Source organism: Myotis brandtii, unplaced genomic scaffold (genome assembly GCF_000412655.1).
Source record: "Myotis brandtii unplaced genomic scaffold, ASM41265v1 scaffold1612, whole genome shotgun sequence".
NCBI lineage: Eukaryota > Metazoa > Chordata > Mammalia > Chiroptera > Vespertilionidae > Myotis > Myotis brandtii.
In genome coordinates, this window is record NW_005355890.1 from 576,286 (window position 1) to 594,109 (window position 17,824).

Sequence of the window (17,824 nt, forward strand, 5' to 3'; positions counted from 1 at the left end):
AGGTAGACACTCTTGGTGCACCCCTTTGTGGGCTGTGTGCACAGTCTTATTGTAGTTGAGCCTTGATTGCTGTTGGTATCACTGGGGGGAACTGACCTCCAGGCCAATTGGCTGTGAGAATCAGCTGTGTCTGCAGTGGGAGAACTTCTGTGCTGGAGACACCCTTATGGGGCAGGACTTGCTTCAGTGGGGCTTTGGTGCTCACTGAGTCTGCCCCTTGAGTGTGTCACTTATGGATGTGAAGAGTTATAATCTGGTATGGTCTCACACTGACTACTGGGTTCACTGGCTCTTGAATCTCCAAGGAGGTGCAAAGTCAGCCATTGCCTGGGGCCACCCAGCAGGAGCTACAGAGAGCTCTGTAGATTCCTCTTCTTTTTATCGGGTTTGGAAGTGCCCAGACAAGGCCCAGCTGTGAAGCAAGGCAGGCTGGTGCTGGTGCAGGTCTTGGGCCTTTCATTGATAGCTTTGGGGCTCCCTGACCCAGCTGCAGCTTGTTTGACAGGTTTTAGGAGAAAGGACAGGCCATTCATATTCAAAAGCTGTTGTGCAAAGCTTGGGTGGGGTTGTAAATTGTGTGGGGCGGGGTTTCAGGGAATCTCCAGGGTGGAGCAAACAGAAATGGCTGCCAGTCAGCCCTGCATCGGGAGGTCCCAGCAGAGGAACAATGAGTGCTGTGAGCACCTCCATCTGGAAAAAAGACGCCCCCGTGTTCCTGCCCCATGCCAGACAGTCCAGTTTCTCCCCGTATGTGTCTGGGTTCCCCACAGCCTTGCCCAGCACTGGAGCTTAGAGCAAGCGGGAGCTTGTAAATTCATTTTGCGATGCTGTCCTTTTAAGAGGAGCAGCTGGGTCTCCAGCAGCCTGTGTGTCACTCAGCCCCAATCCGCACTGGTTTTTACAGTCCGTAGGGACTTCTTTCCCCAGCTCTGGGACCCTGGGCTGGGGGTCTGGTGTGGGGCTTTCTCCTCCAGGCAGCCTCCAAAGAGGTGATCTCCCTCCCAATTAAAACAGCAGCACATCCGGGTGCCGGACCAGCCCGTTCCGAGCCTCCGCACCTCCTACCAGTCTCTATGCGCTTTCTTCTTTACCTCTCTAGTTGTACTTCCACTCGGCCAGCTTTCCTGTGGTTCCGGGTGATAGTTGTTCTGTATTTTAGTTGTAATTTTGATGTGGTTGTGGGAAGCAGCAAGTACAGGCGTTTACCTATGCCGCCATCTTGGTTCCTCTCTGTGAATTTTAATATTAAAAGTCAAGTCTATATTGACATAGTGTGTGAAATGGTTGAAATTAAACCCTTAACTCTTCCCTTAGATGTGCTTATTTTAAATTTTTGCATATTGTCTGTTTATCAAGTAGGCAGTGATTCTATTAATGCCTCAGTGAGCAACCTAAAAATGTGGTTTATAATTATGAGATGGAGTTGGATTTTCTTTTCAATATTTACCTAAAGCACTCCTCAGTTTTCAGATGAGGACAAGATTTCACTTTATAATGTAACACTAACATGATTTTTTCCCTAATATTTAGAAACATTGTGATAGACAGAAGGCAAATCTACGAATTCGTTTCAGACCTTCCCTCTTTCAGCACGTTGGTCTGCATTCTTCACTAACAGGAAAACTTCAGAAACTTACGGTTGGTGATTTCATTTGATTTTTCTCATGAACGTACGATTTGTTACTCAGTGCATTATCATTGTTCTTCCCCTTAAGTATAAGCTATGGGTCGTTTTAATCGCATATGTGTTCTCCTCCTAGGATAAAGATTACATGAAACCATTACTTCTTAAAATCCATGTAAACCCACCTGCGGAAGTATCTACTTCTCTGAAAGTCTACCAAGGACACACACTGGAGAAAACATATATGGGGGAGGATTTCTTCTGGGCTATCACTCCGACAGCAGGAGACTACATCTTGTTTAAATTTGATAAGCCGGTCAATGTGGAAAGGTTGGTGATGATTGAAACGTGTTTGGTCTTACAGTTCAGACATCTTTTACAATGTGATTTGTGATGGAAGTGTTTTGTGTATAACAGATGTGAGGAGACAGTGGGTCCCAAGTGTTGGGTTATAAAATACATTTCCCACAAGTTGGTAATAAAATGGGTTTGTTGTTTTCAGATAAAATAGCAGCATTTAGCATATTTGATAAATTCTCTTGGTATTTCTGAACATGTATATAGTATAGTTTTTTCATACTTTTAAGTAGCACTGTGCTGCAAAATCTCAAATTTGTTTTCACGTCCTTATCCTGGAATATCTCCTAAGATATGAGTTGGTTACGCAGCAAATTGGTTGAAATGACAAGTCTAACAGACTATGCCTATTTCTAATCAATGGCTTTGCAAATGCTGGATTCCTTTTAGTATATCATGGAGGAATTCACAACCCTTTTATGTGTTCTAACATTATGTCCATTGTACAAAGTTTAGGGCTCTTTCTCCCTGTGTCTTATTTCGCAGTCATGAGTCCTTCAGACTTCGCTCAGTTTTGGTTGTGTTGCCCAGACTGTCTGTAGTATTACTTACATGTGATCCCTAGAAAAGAATATAATTCTCTAGTCTCTGGTTTATTATGTTAGGCGTTTTCATGAGAGGTCCATTTGGTTTTTAGACTATGCCAAAAGTCATTTGGAATAATTCTGTTTTAAGGTGGACAAAAACAATGCATAGCTATAATGTAATGTTTTAAATTTTCTTTTCTTATTCTAAACTGATTCTAAAAAGGAATTTAAGTGTAAAAATGTTTTAAGCAATGGAAATATTACTGGGAAAATATAAAAAATACTTTAAAATTATATTTTGCACTTATATGAGTATGTAATATTTGTTATTTAATGCTCATTTCTACTATATAGTGGTAATCTGCACTTTGAGGTATCATTTGCCACATTTAAAGAGTCATCACAGAATTAGAAACAATAATTTTCTTTCACCTTCTTGATAAACAAGAATAACCTCAAGCTGTGTCTATTGGTTTATTTTTAGCAAATGAAAATAATTCCATTGAAGAGCTGCCTGAAAACTCATATATTAGAGATCAAATTTCTTAACAACAAAAACGTTTACAGTTCACCTCGGTGAAGTAGTTTTACATGCTCCTACTGAGGATGCTTTTCTAGTAGAAACTCATGTATGAATTTTCTGTCTTAGGACAGAAAAAAAAGCAATGACTTTTTCATTTTCACAATAACATATGCTACCAGGGGAAAAAAGTAGAAGTTGTGTTTATCAATGCAGACATGAAGTATTAGGAAAAATGTTTTCTAGCTATGTAGCTTGCTATGTGTTCATTATACAAAACTTTAAATGTTTGAAGAATAAGGGAAAAATCAAAACCCAAGGACACTATGTGACCATATTGGCACCTTTTTGTTTCTTGATAATTCTGTATACTTTATACTTTGAGACCATGATGTATATGTAATTTTTTATACCTTATATTTTCAAGTATATTCATACATGATTCATAGACATTTCAATGGCTGCATAGTACCCCATCGCATGGCTCAATCATCATTTACTCATTCTAATGTTAAACTCTTTTTAAGTGGTATTGAGTTTTTCACTATAGGTAATTGCACAGCGAACGCCTCTGAATCAGTCTGCCTAAACTCCAGATTATATCCATGGGCTCTATTTTTTTATTTCTAGATTTTTTAAAATCGGTTTTTAGAGAGAGAGGGAGGGAGGGGGAGAGAGAAACATTGATGTGAGAGCTGAACATCAATCGGCTGCCTCCTGCAGGCCGGAGCCCACAACCTGGGCATGTGCTCTGACTGGGAATAGAACCAGGGACCCTTCCGTGCATAGGATGTCACCCAACCAACTGAGCCACACCAACTACTGCTGGGCTCTATTTTTTCTTTTTTTTTTTTGAGTGGCTTCCCATCCATATTTTTGCATCTATAGCTGAGATACTGAATGACCCATCCTATATAATAAAAGGGTAATATGCAAATTGACCCTAACGGCAAAATGACCAGAACGACCGCTGGACCAGACACTATGAGGCGCACTGACCACCTCTTGGTCCCTTCCCCCGGCCGTCAGGCAGTGGTGAATGGGTAACCGGGGGTGAGTGGTGGCGGGGGGCGGGGCTGGCTGTGGGCAGCTGGGGAAGATGGCCCTGATCACAGGCCAGGCCTAGGGACCGTACCCACGCATGAATTTCGTGCGCCGGGCCTCTGTGGGAAACAATATCCCATAGCAAAGATGTCTTAAAAAGAAGTGTCTCGGCAAAAATGCTGGAAGTGATTTTTGGTGTAGCTTAGAAGGAGCTTCTTATTAGGGCCCCTGACCCGTGTAACATTTGAAAATCAATACCTTATCGTAGGTGATCTCTGCCCACAAATATCATACTGTAACTATGTCAGGGCCACATTGTAACTATTATTTGCTGAATATTCAATATGTAAAATACTTTTTGTCAGTTCTCGTAAACTTCTTGGTACCGTCACGTGTGGGTGGGAATATGTGCACTGTACGTATAGATAAAACTCAGGCTCGATTCCTGTCAAGAGCACAGACCTCGGTTGCAGGCTCGATCCCCCAGCTCTGGTTGGGGTGCATGCAGGAGGCAACCAATCGATTTGTCTCTCTCACATCGATGTTTCTCTCTCTGTCTCCCCATTTCCATCCACTCTCTCTAAAAATCAGTGGGGAAAAAATATCCTTGGGTGAGGATTAACAGGAACAAAACCAAAAAAACAAAAAAACAACTCAGACGCAGAAAGCTAATGCAACTTGCTAAGGTGAAAATTCTAGTAAATGAGACACCAGGACTTGGATGCAGGTGTTTTGACGATTCAGCTGAAATTTGTAACCACTTCACTTAAACTTAGGCTTTAGGTTTAGATTAGATATGCTTTGTTTGCCCTGTGTGGTTTCCACCTCCTCCACATACCTACCCCCACACACTAGTTTTCAGAGTATCAGACATAAGAACATTAGACTCAGACCCAGAGAGTGTTTGACTTACTATCGTATGTCATGTGATTAGTCATTATTCAAATATTTGTTAACACTGACAAATGGAATTACTCAGTTACTTGGAATTGGTTACCTTATTTTTACTCTACTAATACTGAAATAATTTGTATTGGATAAAACTAGTCTTTAGGTCCTGGTTGGGTAGCTCAGAGGTTAGAGTGTCGTCCCAATGTGCCAACGTTGCAGGTTCCATTCCCGTCAGGGCACACACAGGGATCCACAATGAATACATAAGTAGGTGGAACAACAAATCAATGTTCCTCTCTCTCTCCCTTCCTCTCTCTTTCTAAAAAAAACCCCAAGAAACTAGTCTTTGAACTTGCCACAACTCGTGGCTGTCCTAGTGAACATTTTCTGATAAAAGACACAGTATTATAATGTGACTTTGATTATTCTGTCCAGAGGTTTGTATATTTAAAGCAGTATAAACAGCTATATAAAACTGTTGTCACTTTTTAATCTGTGAAGTACATTAAGCAGCAAACATGTGCCTTATGACAGAAGGAATTAACACACCACCTAAGGCTGCACTCCAATTTCTAAGTTCCCTACAACTACTCAGAACATAATGTGTAGTTACCACAAGTTCTGATGTGCCAGCTCGTGCAGAATGCTTCCTCTGAAGGAAGGCTGCCTTCCTGAGTCTCTGTGAAGCCTTGTCTGACTTGCATTTGTACTTTTATCTTTGTATTTCCAGTTATTTGTTCCATAGTGGCAACCAAGAACATCCAGGAGATATTCTGCTTAACACTTCTGTGGAAGTTTTGCCTTTTAAGGTAGGACTATTTTTTCCCCTTAATTTTCCTTAAGAACTAACACCAATAGACTTGGTTTGAGGCTGTTCTTGTTTATGAGATTAAAGTTCTCATTAGTGCAGAACCTCAATGGTGAGTAATACTAATTTTTTAAAAAAATATAGAACACCTAGTATCTTGTCCCATTTGCCTTATTTATAGAATGACCCTTTATTTTGTTTCCCATTGGAAAGTACTTGGAAGTCTGTACAGGAAAATAAACAAACCATTCTTTTACTTTAATATTTACCTGCTGTTTGTATCAAGTCCCCAAATACCATGTGGTTTTGTTGATGACTACAGAAAGTTAACGTACTGGTCTCTAAGAAATGCTTCAATTTCTTTCAGGTTAACACACAGTTCTTGTGCATATTTTTAATAGAAAATAGTGTTCTATTAAATTGATTTGAATTTAAAATTATTTGAAATTTAAGTTTCCTAATCACTAGTATATTATATACACATTCAGGATGATGGTTAGAAAAAGAACTCTTGTATTCATAAACCTTTTAAGGTTTAAGACTGAAATGACACTTTGTGTTTTTAGAGAAAGCTGTGCCACAAATGCTGCTGTTACATTTGTTAAGATATAGTAATAACTTAGCTTTTTTTTAAATAGAAGAAATTATTCATAAAATAATGTTTTTGTTCTATTTTAGAGTGAAGGTTTGGAAATAAGCAAAGAAACCAAAGACAAACGATTAGAAGATGGTTATTTCAGAATAGGTAATATCTACTTTAAACTTGTAAAAAATTGTTCTTTATTTTGAACTTACTCCTAAAGTAAATTTTTAAAAATCCTCACCTGAGGATATGTTTATTGATTTTTTTTAGAGAGAGGAAGGGAGGGAGGGAAACATGGATGTGAGAGAGAAATATTGATCGTTTGCCTCCTGTACATGACTTGACAGGGGATTGAACCCACAACCTAGGTATGTGCCCTGACTGGGAATCAAACCTGCAACCCTTTGATGTACAGGATGATGCTCCAACTAACTGAGCCACCCGGCCAGAGCTCCTAAAGTAATTTTAAATGCTTTCAAATGTTCAACAGCTTTAGGATTACAGTTACCAATCCACTCCAAGTTTTATTTGTTCTTGCGTTTTATTATCTTGACCCAACTAGGATTTGAGGTCAAAGGTTCCTTTACTGGTCCCTCCGCCTGCTGTTTCATTGTTGACATTCATTGGTGGATACTCTGCCTTCTGCAGGCTCGCTGCTTGAGCACGTCTCCTCTCCTGGTCTCGGCAACACCCATGTGCCAGAACCCGTGCCTTTCGCCCGGACCCCATCTTGGGCTTTAGATCTGTATTGACACCCACTCACATAGCCACCTACTCTGAGCATCTGTGATGCGGACTTTGTTGGTCACCATGCTTTCTGTTGTCACAATTCCCGCGGTTGCCTGAGCCCAACCTGGGAGACACCCTGAATACCACCGCCCTTTCCTGCCCATTAGTTAAATGTGTCCCCTGGGATGTGCTGTGGGTTCTGGGCTTCTGCGGCGGAGCCCGTGTCCTTTTGGCTTTGCACAGAGCCCCTGCAGGTACGTTTTTAAATGTCGATCCTCTAATACAGGGGTGGGCAAACTTTTTGACTCGAGGGCCACAATGGGTTCTTAAACTGGACCGGAGGGTCGGAACAAAAGCATGGAGGGAGTGTTTGTGTGAACTAATATAAATTCAAAGTAAACATCATTACATAAAAGGGTATGGTCTTTTTTTTTTTTTTAGTTTTATTCATTTCAAACGGGCCGGATCCGGCCCGCGGGCCGTAGCTTGCCCACGGCTGCTCTAATATGTTAACCTGGGTAAAACGGAATGACTTCCCATGGGCAGATTCCTTCGTTCCCACCTACCTTCACAGCTTGTTCCTGCCCTTTATTCTTTATGGCTCCAGTCCCAGGACTGTTACTCCTCTCATGTCCCATGCTCTTACGTGCGGCCATCTCCCCCACTTCCCCACCCCCACCCGGCCCCCACTCCCACCCGCCTGAGTGTGTGACAGGGTGCAGCGCCCCCCACTCCCCCCCCCCCCCCCGGCCCCCACTCCCCCCCGCCTCTGGCCTTCACCACACCGTTGTCTGTGTCCACTGGCTCTGCATATATGTCCTTTGGCTTAATTTCTGGCTGTATTTCCTCCTGAAATGGTCAGTTGATATTTCTCCTTCTAGTGAATGCTTTCTCATCGTTCATTAGCCAGTTTAGCTGCCCCTCTTCTCACCACGCCGTGTCCCGTGCTGTGTAAGCGCCCAGGCGTGTGCTCGCCAGGGGGAGGGAGGGCGCTGTCTCTCACATAGCGCCTGTCACCTGGTAGGTGTCCACTCAGCGATGGCTGTATATGTTCTTTTACTTAAATGAATGCTTGTCTTCGTGGTGGGCAAAGGGAGTGCTGGTGACTTGGTGTTGTGGGCACACAGGACAGTAAGGGCGGTGGCCTTCAGGGTGTCTCCCACGGTGAGGCACCGGCAACCAGATGATTGTGACGACAGAGGTCTGGTGGCTCCTCTCTCCGGAGCGGTTTTACATTTGGTGAGTTTCACTCAGTTTTTGCTACAAGGCTTGTGCGCTAATTCCGATGAATTTCTGTGCAGTTTGGGTGTACAGGTGAGTTTATTTTCATGTGTGGGTTATACCTTAGTGCACCTCTAGAAAAACACGTAAAATTACAGAGTATACACGACATTTATTAACCCTCTTACCTGCCAGCTGTTTAATCTCGAGAATGTTGTGATCTGGATTATGAAAGTGGCAGAGGAAATAGATGCATCTGTATTAAGTGTCTCTGCAGTCATTTGAAAATAAAAGCATCTCAAACATCAACACATCCGTATGTAGAAGCAGAAGAGAACTTAGGAATCATCAAACCGAGGGCAAGTGTCACAAAGCAGCGTCCGAAACACAGAGCCATGACTGCCTTCCGCTGAGCATGAAGGCTCTGCTCCTTAGGAGTCTGCTGTAGTGGGTGGCGTGCGAAGGCCGTCGCCCCCTTCTCCCTTGTAGAACCACCACAACTGGTGAAAATTACTTTAAAAAAAATACAGCAAACGGAGAAACATTTACTCATGAAAACCTGAATCTCGGTAAGAACATTAGGAGTCCTCACCAGCTCGGTTACCCACACTGCCCCAGTCAGAGAGCGGGCAGCTCTGCTCCCTGCGGTGCAGCCGGGAGCACTGGCCTCCTGCCCTCAGCGCCCCCTCTGGGGCGGGCATCTCACAGGAAGGGCAGGCGCCAGCTTCTGTCCTTCACCAGCCCTCACTCGTAGGGCAGAAGCCCGTCCCAGGCACCGCAGGGCGAGATTTGCCCCCATTGCCCCCACCCCAGCACCCTGAGAGGGAAGCCAAGAAAATGAAGGGCCCTGCTCCACGCCCTGTGCCCCTCGAAGAGCAGGCTGTCCCTCCAGGGCAGGAGGCTGCTGTCCTTCCACAGGTTCCTGTGCAGTGGGACGGGCTTTCTCCAGGGGGAGGCAGGCCAGGAGAACAGCTCTGCAGCTCTCTCCCAAGGGCACTGACTGGTGTGAAGCAGAGCTTGGTGAAGCTCAGGGGTAGGCACGGTGGGAGGCGACTGGCATTTGGTGGAAAGCAGTCCAGGGGAGACGGTAGCTACATTCCGGCTCAACTGTAGCCTGTCCAGAGGTTGACAGAACCAGGGAAAGAGCTGGCTGGTAAGAGCCGTGGGTGGATGAAGCCACAAAGACTGGCCCACAAAGGGGACGCATTTTATTGGATCCGACTGTGCAGCAGTTTATGCCTGAAGGCAAGTCGGAAACAGAACTGGTGGTGAAGGTGGCCTGACAGCGAAGGACAGTCGGAAAGAAATGCTGGACTGATCAGTAAGGTGGAGGAGGCAGAGAGCCTTCACAGAGGCAGGGGAGGACTAGACCATGTCAGGGTGGCAGGAGGTCCCGCGCAGTGCCAGGATTTTAGGATTCTAGTCGCTCTTCAGTAATTTCCTCTTTCTTTCCTGTCTTTTAACACTTACCTACTGGACCATTGGGTTAAAATAATACATGCACATGGTACAGTTACAAATTTAAAAGGGTAAACTTAAGTCTCATTCCCTCTTCCGGCCCCACCTACCCAGTGTTTCCCAGAGGCAATTCCTATAATGATTTGTCCTATTCATAAATTAAAATATGAGCATATTCTTTAAAAACAGTCACGCACAAATACTGACATACTGTACAACCTTATACTGCGTCTTGTCTTTTCACTGGACAAAATATATATGCATATGGAAAATGAACATTTTTTTAAATTATAAGTATTTCAGATGTACAAAAAGATGCAAATATAGTATAATGAATATCTGTGTATCCAGCCTAAGGTTTTTCCAGTTCAGTTGTTCTTCCCTGAAATCTTCTTTCTCCTCTACCCTCGGGCAGCTGCTTTACTGAATGCTGTGGCTACCATTTCCATGTGCACTTTACTGCATGTGTATAATATACCCCCAAACAGTGCAGTGCTTTTATTGTTTTTAAATTTGATAGAGGTTGCATCATTCTGTAGTCTATAACTGTTTTCTCTCACCAGGTGAGAGTTACCCATGTGGATGTGTGCATCTATGGCTCATTCATTTTCACTGCTGTATAGAGTCTCCTGTTTAGCATAAAGTTTGTTTCCATCTTTTTGCCATTATAAACAATGCTGATTTGAGCACTTATGCACATGTATGAGAGTTTCTCTACGATACATACTTAGGGATGGCAGTAAGTCTTCACCTGCTTTATCTTCATTCTTTTAATTGGCTGCCTAGTATTCCTTCATATTAGCATATCGTAATTTACTTAGCCAGTCTAGTGCTGCTGGCCTAGATTGTTTGCAGTTTTTGCACATGTGAGAACATATCTGTAGAATAAAATTGCTGGGCGAAAGTGTTTTAATGAGGCCAGTTATATCATTTGATAATTATTTTTCTACTTAAATGAGCTCATCAGGTGACAGTATCAGAGATCACATTAGTTAAAATGTTTTAAGTTTCACAGTATTTTCCAGCCCTGAATTCTGCCTGACTTACTAGTCAGTAATACTTCCTTGTATGCCCTATCCCAGTCCAGCCCCCAGTATGGACATACTTTTATAAAATAAAGGTATTCATTTTTAATAAAACCATTAATCTGGAAGTATTCAAGCTTAATATTTCTTATACAAGTGAATACAAGCCTTGTCTGGTCTGATTTTCAGTTTGATTATATCTTGTCTTACTAGGAACCGATTGTGAGACTCTGGAGCCGATGCAAAATGTAACACCACAGGGTTCAGCTCACCACAGCCCAGGGGTCAGATCAGGCCCTCTGGCCTGTATTTGAATGGACCGTGAGCTAAGAATGTTTTTAAAATTCTTTTTTGTTTATTTTCATTTTTAAATGGTTAAAAAAACAAAAAGAATATCATTTTGTAAAACTTAGAAAAGTTCAAATTCCAGCCCATAAATGAGGTCGTGTTGGAACAGCCGCGCTCATTGTACTTGCACTTGTGTGGCCTGTGCTGTCAGGCTGAACAGCAGGAGGAGGCAGCAGCTGCGCAGGGCCCATGCTGCCGTCCTTGCTTCCATTGCTGCCTGGCGCCTGCAGTGGCGATGATGGTTTCTAACGTGACAGTGTTGCGAGTGCCACACACACCTCTGTGATGTGACCTTAGGAAGTAACTCCAGTGCTTACCCACCACGTCAGCACAAAAGACTCTGAGTGCTTTTTAGCGCAGTGGGATGTGGGTTATTTCACCAAGTTGGGTGGCCGTGTGGTTATTACGTAGTGACGCAGGAGCTGTGCTGAAGGATACATCTCCATTCCAAGCCCTCACGACAATATCCCCAGCTCACAGGAAAGCAATGGCCAGAAAATTAGAAAGTAAAATGGAATATTTCATCACAGCAGAATTTCTTCTCCAAAATAAAACATTCAAATGAGGCTGTATCCAAAGTGAATTTCAAAGTGCCTCACGTGTTAGGCAAGCAAGTAAAACACATGTACCAACCGTGAGTTATTTAAATCACACTTAATCACACTTATTCACTCTCAGGGACTTCGTCATCATCAGCTCTATGCATTTTTGTCAGAAACGAACTGAGCATCCCGTGCCCTACCACACAGCAGTTCTGGGGGCGTGGCCGGGATTATATCTATAATCATGAGCTCAGGATCAAGACTTTTCCATGAGAGAACTGCCTCCACCACTATTATCTCTTTGAAAGTTAATTTTTGCTGCAGGTTTGATATTTCTTAATGAATCCAGCCTTAAACTACAAGACAAACCAGTGCTTATATGCAAAAGTTATATTGTAGTCAAGTCACTGATGACAACATTATTTGAAGTACAGGTAATAGCAAGCTACTTGAGGAGCTTCCATATGTCACTTTCATTGAAAGTAATGATATAAGGCAAATATAAAAGAAGAATGTAGTAGAATTTCATACATCCTTTCCAAGTGATATGTGCTCCATTAAAATCATGTGCTTGTGGATTAATGTCAGTATTTGGCTGTTGTGAAAGGAAATATTCAGGATGAAGTATATAAAATTTTACTGATCCATATTAACATATGACCCCTTGCAATTGATTTTTAATGATAACTTTGAATTCTAGTTAATTGAAATGTTATCACCCAAAAACGAATTATATTCTCCTTAGTACACCTGTATTAGAAAAGAAAATTTTACTCCGTTGTTGTTACATCTTGAATTTCAACAATAAACATTTTGTGGATATTTGTTTTCTTTCTATATATGTACCTACATGGTATCCTCAGTTTCCCTCTTGGCCAAAATATTGACTGCCTGCCTTTATAGAAAAAATTTGCCAATCCCTGGCTTAGAGAAATGTGGCTCAGAACAAACCATTTCCTGCCACTTTTCAATAGCATTTTTTGGCTTTGTTTTAAAAAGAATATTATTCCTCACGGCAAGAAAAATGGAGTACAAATAACTTTTCATAGAATTTCTTGGTCCTTATCCTTGTGGGAGAGCTTTTCCAGCTTATCATCTATAATGGTTTCATATTGTAATTTCTGGAGAAGGTATCACTTCTTAATTCCTTTTAGATGTGACCTTGGGAAGAATACACAAAGATTGAGCCCCTGCTCAAGGCCAGCCATTGTATGTATGTCTATTTGAAGCATTGAAATTGGTTGTTATTGCCTTAACTCTCAAAGTGGTTAGACCGAGGGATGGTAGTCTATTTTGGTGAGGTTTGAGTAAGTCACATTTTGCTAAAAACCTGTGTGTTAAAACACTGTTGATGCCAAAATATATTTTTGTTTTGTTTTTAATTTACAATAAGAAAACATATAGCTCTGCCTCTTCAGATGGATTGCTTCTACGTCATGAAAAATTTTTAAGTTGAATAAAAATAGGAAGAAGGAAAAAATGCACCCGTGCCCTGTGTGAAGACTTCCACTAGAAATCTTGTGGTGTTTTCTTTCCTGCTTTGCATCAGTGAAATTTGACGAGTGCCTGTTCCAGCCTACCCAACAAGTGTTGATTTTTATTTTGAAGGGAAATTTGAGAACGGTGTTGCAGAAGGAATGGTGGATCCCAACCTAAATCCCATTGCAGCCTTTCGACTTTCAGTTATTCAGAATTCTGCTGTTTGGGCCATTCTCAATGAGGTAAGACAGTACATCAGTGAAATAGCTTAGCCTACATTTTTTTTTTAACATTTTGATTTTATATTTAAGACCTTTTTGGAAATGAAAATTAATTGCCTCATTGTACTCTTCACAATTTTGTATTTCAGATTCATATTAAAAAAGTCACCAACTGATCATCTCCTAAGAGACCAATACATTTTTTTCTGTACGTTTGTTGATTAAAGATAGTGAACCATGTACTTTTTTTTTTTTACTTGAACACTACCTCTTGTGAATCTACTGTAGATGGTTGTCATTTCCACTCGGCAAGTGACTCTCCCACGGATAATATATTCATTCAAATCTAAGCTGTCCTCCAGTTTTATCTTGACTCAAACATTTTACAGCTACGACAGCCTGTTAATATGACTTGTACTACTTAGGTATTATACTAATACATAAGAGTTGTACATATTGTTACATTCCTTAAATTTGAGAAAAAATGTTAAATTTTATGAAGGGGGTACTTTTGAGATTCATTTATTTTACTATTATAGACCCTCTTTTATAGATTATCAGGGATTATATATAAATATATAAATATACATAAAATGTTATGGAGTTAATTTATTAGAAACACTTAAGAAGTACATATTTTTGTGCAGTAAATTTTTGAATCGATACTTTTTTTGAAAACCAATTACCTTGCTTTTTTAAGTTTTCTGTATTTTCCTTTGGAAAAGCAAACATAAGTTAATGCCATTTTTCAAATGCACTGCCATTTCTGAGTGATTCTAGATTGATTTCCTAACAGAAGTACTTTTTGACAGTAGCCACCCCGCCCCACCTTACCTGCAGTTTGGCTTTCCACGGTTTCAGTTACCCTTAGTCAACTGTGGTCCAAAAATATTAAATGAAAAGTTCCAGAAATAAACAATTCATAAGTATTAAATGTGCGCCGTTCTGAGTGGTGTGATGAAATCTCACGCCGGCCCTCTCCGGCCCACCTGGGATGTGAATTACCCTTTGTCCAGTTTCTGCACCTCACTTCATGTCACCACGCAGGCATTGTATCATCTTGCCTCACAAGAAGGAGGGTGAGTACAGTACAATAAGATACTGAGTTGGACCACATTCACATAACTTTCCTTACAGTATATTGTTATAATTGTTCTTTAATTATTAGTTATTTTGAACCTCCTCCTGTGCCTGATTTATAAATTTTATCATAGGTACGTATGTACAGGAAAAAACATAGTATATATAGGGTTTGGTACTAGCCGTGGTTTCAGACATCCACTGGGGGTCTTGGAACATATCCCCTATGGATAAGGAGGGGACTACTGTAATTGCTGATCTTGAGCAAAATATTTTCAAAGTTTGTCATTCCTTAAAGCCAAGATTTTTAAACCAATGTCCTTTTTGAGGCTTATTTTACTATATTGTGTATGGTGTATAGCCACAAAAAAAATCAGTCTGATAAATTTTAATGTACAGGGATGATGCCTTCAACCCAAATTACCATGGATTTAGCTCATTACATTTCCTCTGATGTGTAAGATGATGAACTCTTTTTGATTTTGTCTTTATTCTGTGAATTAGATGCATTATCTCTTTTCTTGTTGATCCTTATATATCTGCACTCATGAGTTTTGACAAAATGTTTTCTAGATGATGCTATTGTGTGTCATAACTGGTTTAATATTAAAGAAAAACAAAATTGTGATACTGGTTTTTGATGAAAGGTATTGTAGCAGTTGTATGTTTTTCCAAAATGATGTTTCCTATTGTATTAGAACTTATAAGTAAATTCATATCTAAAGCGTATTATTCTTAAACATGCAGTTGCAAATTCTGAAACATACTATAACAAAAATATTACCAGCCTTAGCAATCAGTGATCTTTACAAAGGTATTTTACTTTTAACATTTTCTGAATTATCAACATCAGTTCCCAACCAGTAGGTGGCAGCTGTTGGGGATGGATCCTGAGCTTTCAGAGGAGTCATTGGCGGGCTTGGGCGGCGGGCGCTGCCCAGAGCCTGCAGGAGCGCGCCTGGTCCCCCAGTGAGCTGCGCAGTTCTGAAGTGGCGAAGGCTGGGAAGCACTGGTAGAGTAGTTTCCATTGCTCCGTATTGGAATAATGTTTAGTTACTTTTCTCTATTAAAAAGTCATGTTGCCCATGATTTTTATGTCAAACTACAGTTAAAAATTTTTTGTGACTTTTACTTTTTCATTTAAAAAATTTTACTATTGATTTTCTATAGGCATATTTCATTTGAAAATACCGTTTCATTATAAAATTTGGCGCTAGCTTTATATAATTACTGCTATAACAGATTATCAGGAGGTGAAAATCTAGAGGTAAGTTTAGAAGTCCCTCGTTCCCTGCTGCCTAAGAAGCCAACTCTGATTGCAGGGAAAAAAGCCTCTGAAGACCCCGAGGGGACAGTTATTGTGGCCCCTGCTATTCGGGGGGCGTCAGCCTTCACACGGAGCCTTTTCCTGCTCACTTTCCTCCAGGACTAGCTCACCCCTCCTGCTCCTTAGAATACTCCCAGACAAATCTTCCATCTTTCACGGCCTCTCTGGTGCACCCTTCCCATGAATAGGTTACCAGTGCCGACAGCAGTGCCTGGCACGTGGCAGGTGCAGGCAGTGTCTGGATGAGGGACCAGCTGTTTCAGCCCCTTCTTTCTCAACTCCCTTCACCTACTGTCCTTGCCACACATTTACGTACACACTCAGCTCTGGAGTTTTTGATTGTTTATGGGGAGTGCATGTGTGTATGTGCATGTGTTTCTCTGACCAAATTCAAGCTCCTGAGGGCAAACCTGAAACTCGTACTTCTTACCTGTGCTCTGCTGCAGCAGGTGCTCCTAGTCTCATTTATTTCAAATATGTTTTTATTGATTTCAGAGGAAGGGAGAGGGAGGGAGAGAGAAACATTAATGATGAGAGAGAATCATTGATCGGCTGCCTCCTGCATGCTCCACACTGGGGATCGAGCCCACAACCCAGGCATTTGCCCTGACCAGAATTGAACCGTGACCTTCTGGTTCATAGGTCAGCGCTCAACCACTAAGCCGTGCCTGCTGGGCCTGTCTCATTTTTAGTTGCTCTCTCCTTTCCCCGAGCTCTACAGTAGACAGAAGCAGCCATGCTTTCCTCAAGCAGGAAGTGATAGCGGGAGTCCTAAGAGTTGTGTTAATGAGTGAGGGGTTGGGACAAATCAGAGGTGAAGAGCCCTGGAACGGAAAGTCAATTATTGACCTTGAGAGGACACTGAACCACTTTTAGTGAGTGGGGGGAAAAGCATCAGATGGTGAGAGCACTGACATAAATAAAGAAGGCATGGATTTGGCATCTGGTGTGTATTTCACTGAACTACTCATACTCTAGAGCTGTGCTGTCCCAAATAGTGGCTACTAGACCCGTGGTGGTTCTTTAAATCAACATCCATTCGGCTCCTCCCTTACTCTAGCTACAGTGACGTGCTCCATAGCCACCTGTGGCAGGTGGCCACGGGGTGGGCAGCACAGGCCCCGAACATTTCCTTCACTGCAGAAGCTTCTGTTGCCAGCACTGTGTTGAGCTCGCTAATAGGAACATTGTAGAAACCAGGATGAGTTTTGTTAATTAGGTTAAAAGTAGACATGCAGAATGTATCACAGAGCAAATGATTATTTTGGGTAAGAAGGGGTCGAGGACCTATTTCTAGCATTCTAAGAGCCAAGATTTCTGTGTTCTTTGTCCTACTTCTCAGTGTTCTTTACAGCATACCCTGTACCATACTCTGTAGACAAAAAGAGCAATGGTGTGAAGCCGTGAGATTAAAAGCTTTGGCAGAAGTGAATGCAGTGGGTTATTTAGCACACAGACATGTCTATTACAGACAAGTACATGTATATTAACTCAACCATTGGCGATGTCTTTGAACAAAGATATGGCTTTTCAGAGAAATGGTTGCACCATTAAATAATCAGGTGTCATTATTAATCACATTATTTATCATGTGAGCCCTTTAAGCAGTTTTCTCAGGCTAATAGCAGAAGTTAGAGATTCAAAACAGGAGGAGGCAGCATTTGCTGGTTTAAGATGGAAGCCACATAAGGAGAAATGCAGATGGCCTTAAGCTGAGAGGCCTCCCCTGACAGCCCAGGCAAAGGGACCTGCATGGCCCCAGGCACCGAACACAGCCAACACCTGACCAGGTGGGCAGGTGGGTTCTCCTTTGCCTTCCGACACCTTGATTCCAGCCTGAGACCGAGCAGAGCATCAGTCCAGCTGCCTAAACTGAGAGATATGCAATGAGTTTCTAAATTTGTGATGATGTGTTATGTAGCAATGAAAGATGAATACAGTATTTAAAAGGTGAAGAGGGAAAATCTTCATACAGATTCCCTCTAGTACGGTGGTATTTTCGGCAAATGCATGAGTAAAATCTTACTAGGAAATCCTACA

General features: G+C 41.8%; 1 protein-coding gene across 8 annotated transcripts in view; it reads left to right on the forward strand.

Annotated features, from left to right (window-relative positions):
- The window catches only part of MGAT4A (mannosyl (alpha-1,3-)-glycoprotein beta-1,4-N-acetylglucosaminyltransferase, isozyme A), a 107,503-nt gene that overhangs the window by 78,869 nt on the left and 10,810 nt on the right, over positions 1 to 17,824 (forward strand). For 3 of the 8 annotated variants that reach the window (XM_014536393.1, XM_014536391.1, XM_014536395.1), the window contains 5 exons: positions 1,531 to 1,638; positions 1,761 to 1,954; positions 5,694 to 5,772; positions 6,450 to 6,516; positions 13,286 to 13,406. In XM_014536393.1, the coding sequence (XP_014391879.1) occupies positions 1,531 to 1,638; positions 1,761 to 1,954; positions 5,694 to 5,772; positions 6,450 to 6,516; positions 13,286 to 13,406 (569 nt within the window). Of the gene's footprint in view, positions 1 to 1,530; positions 1,639 to 1,760; positions 1,955 to 2,051; positions 2,055 to 5,693; positions 5,773 to 6,449; positions 6,517 to 13,070; positions 13,097 to 13,285; positions 13,490 to 13,526; positions 15,104 to 17,824 lie in introns of those variants that run through there. The other 5 variants (XM_005862202.2, XM_014536392.1, XM_014536394.1 and 2 more) reach the window with 5 other exon arrangements.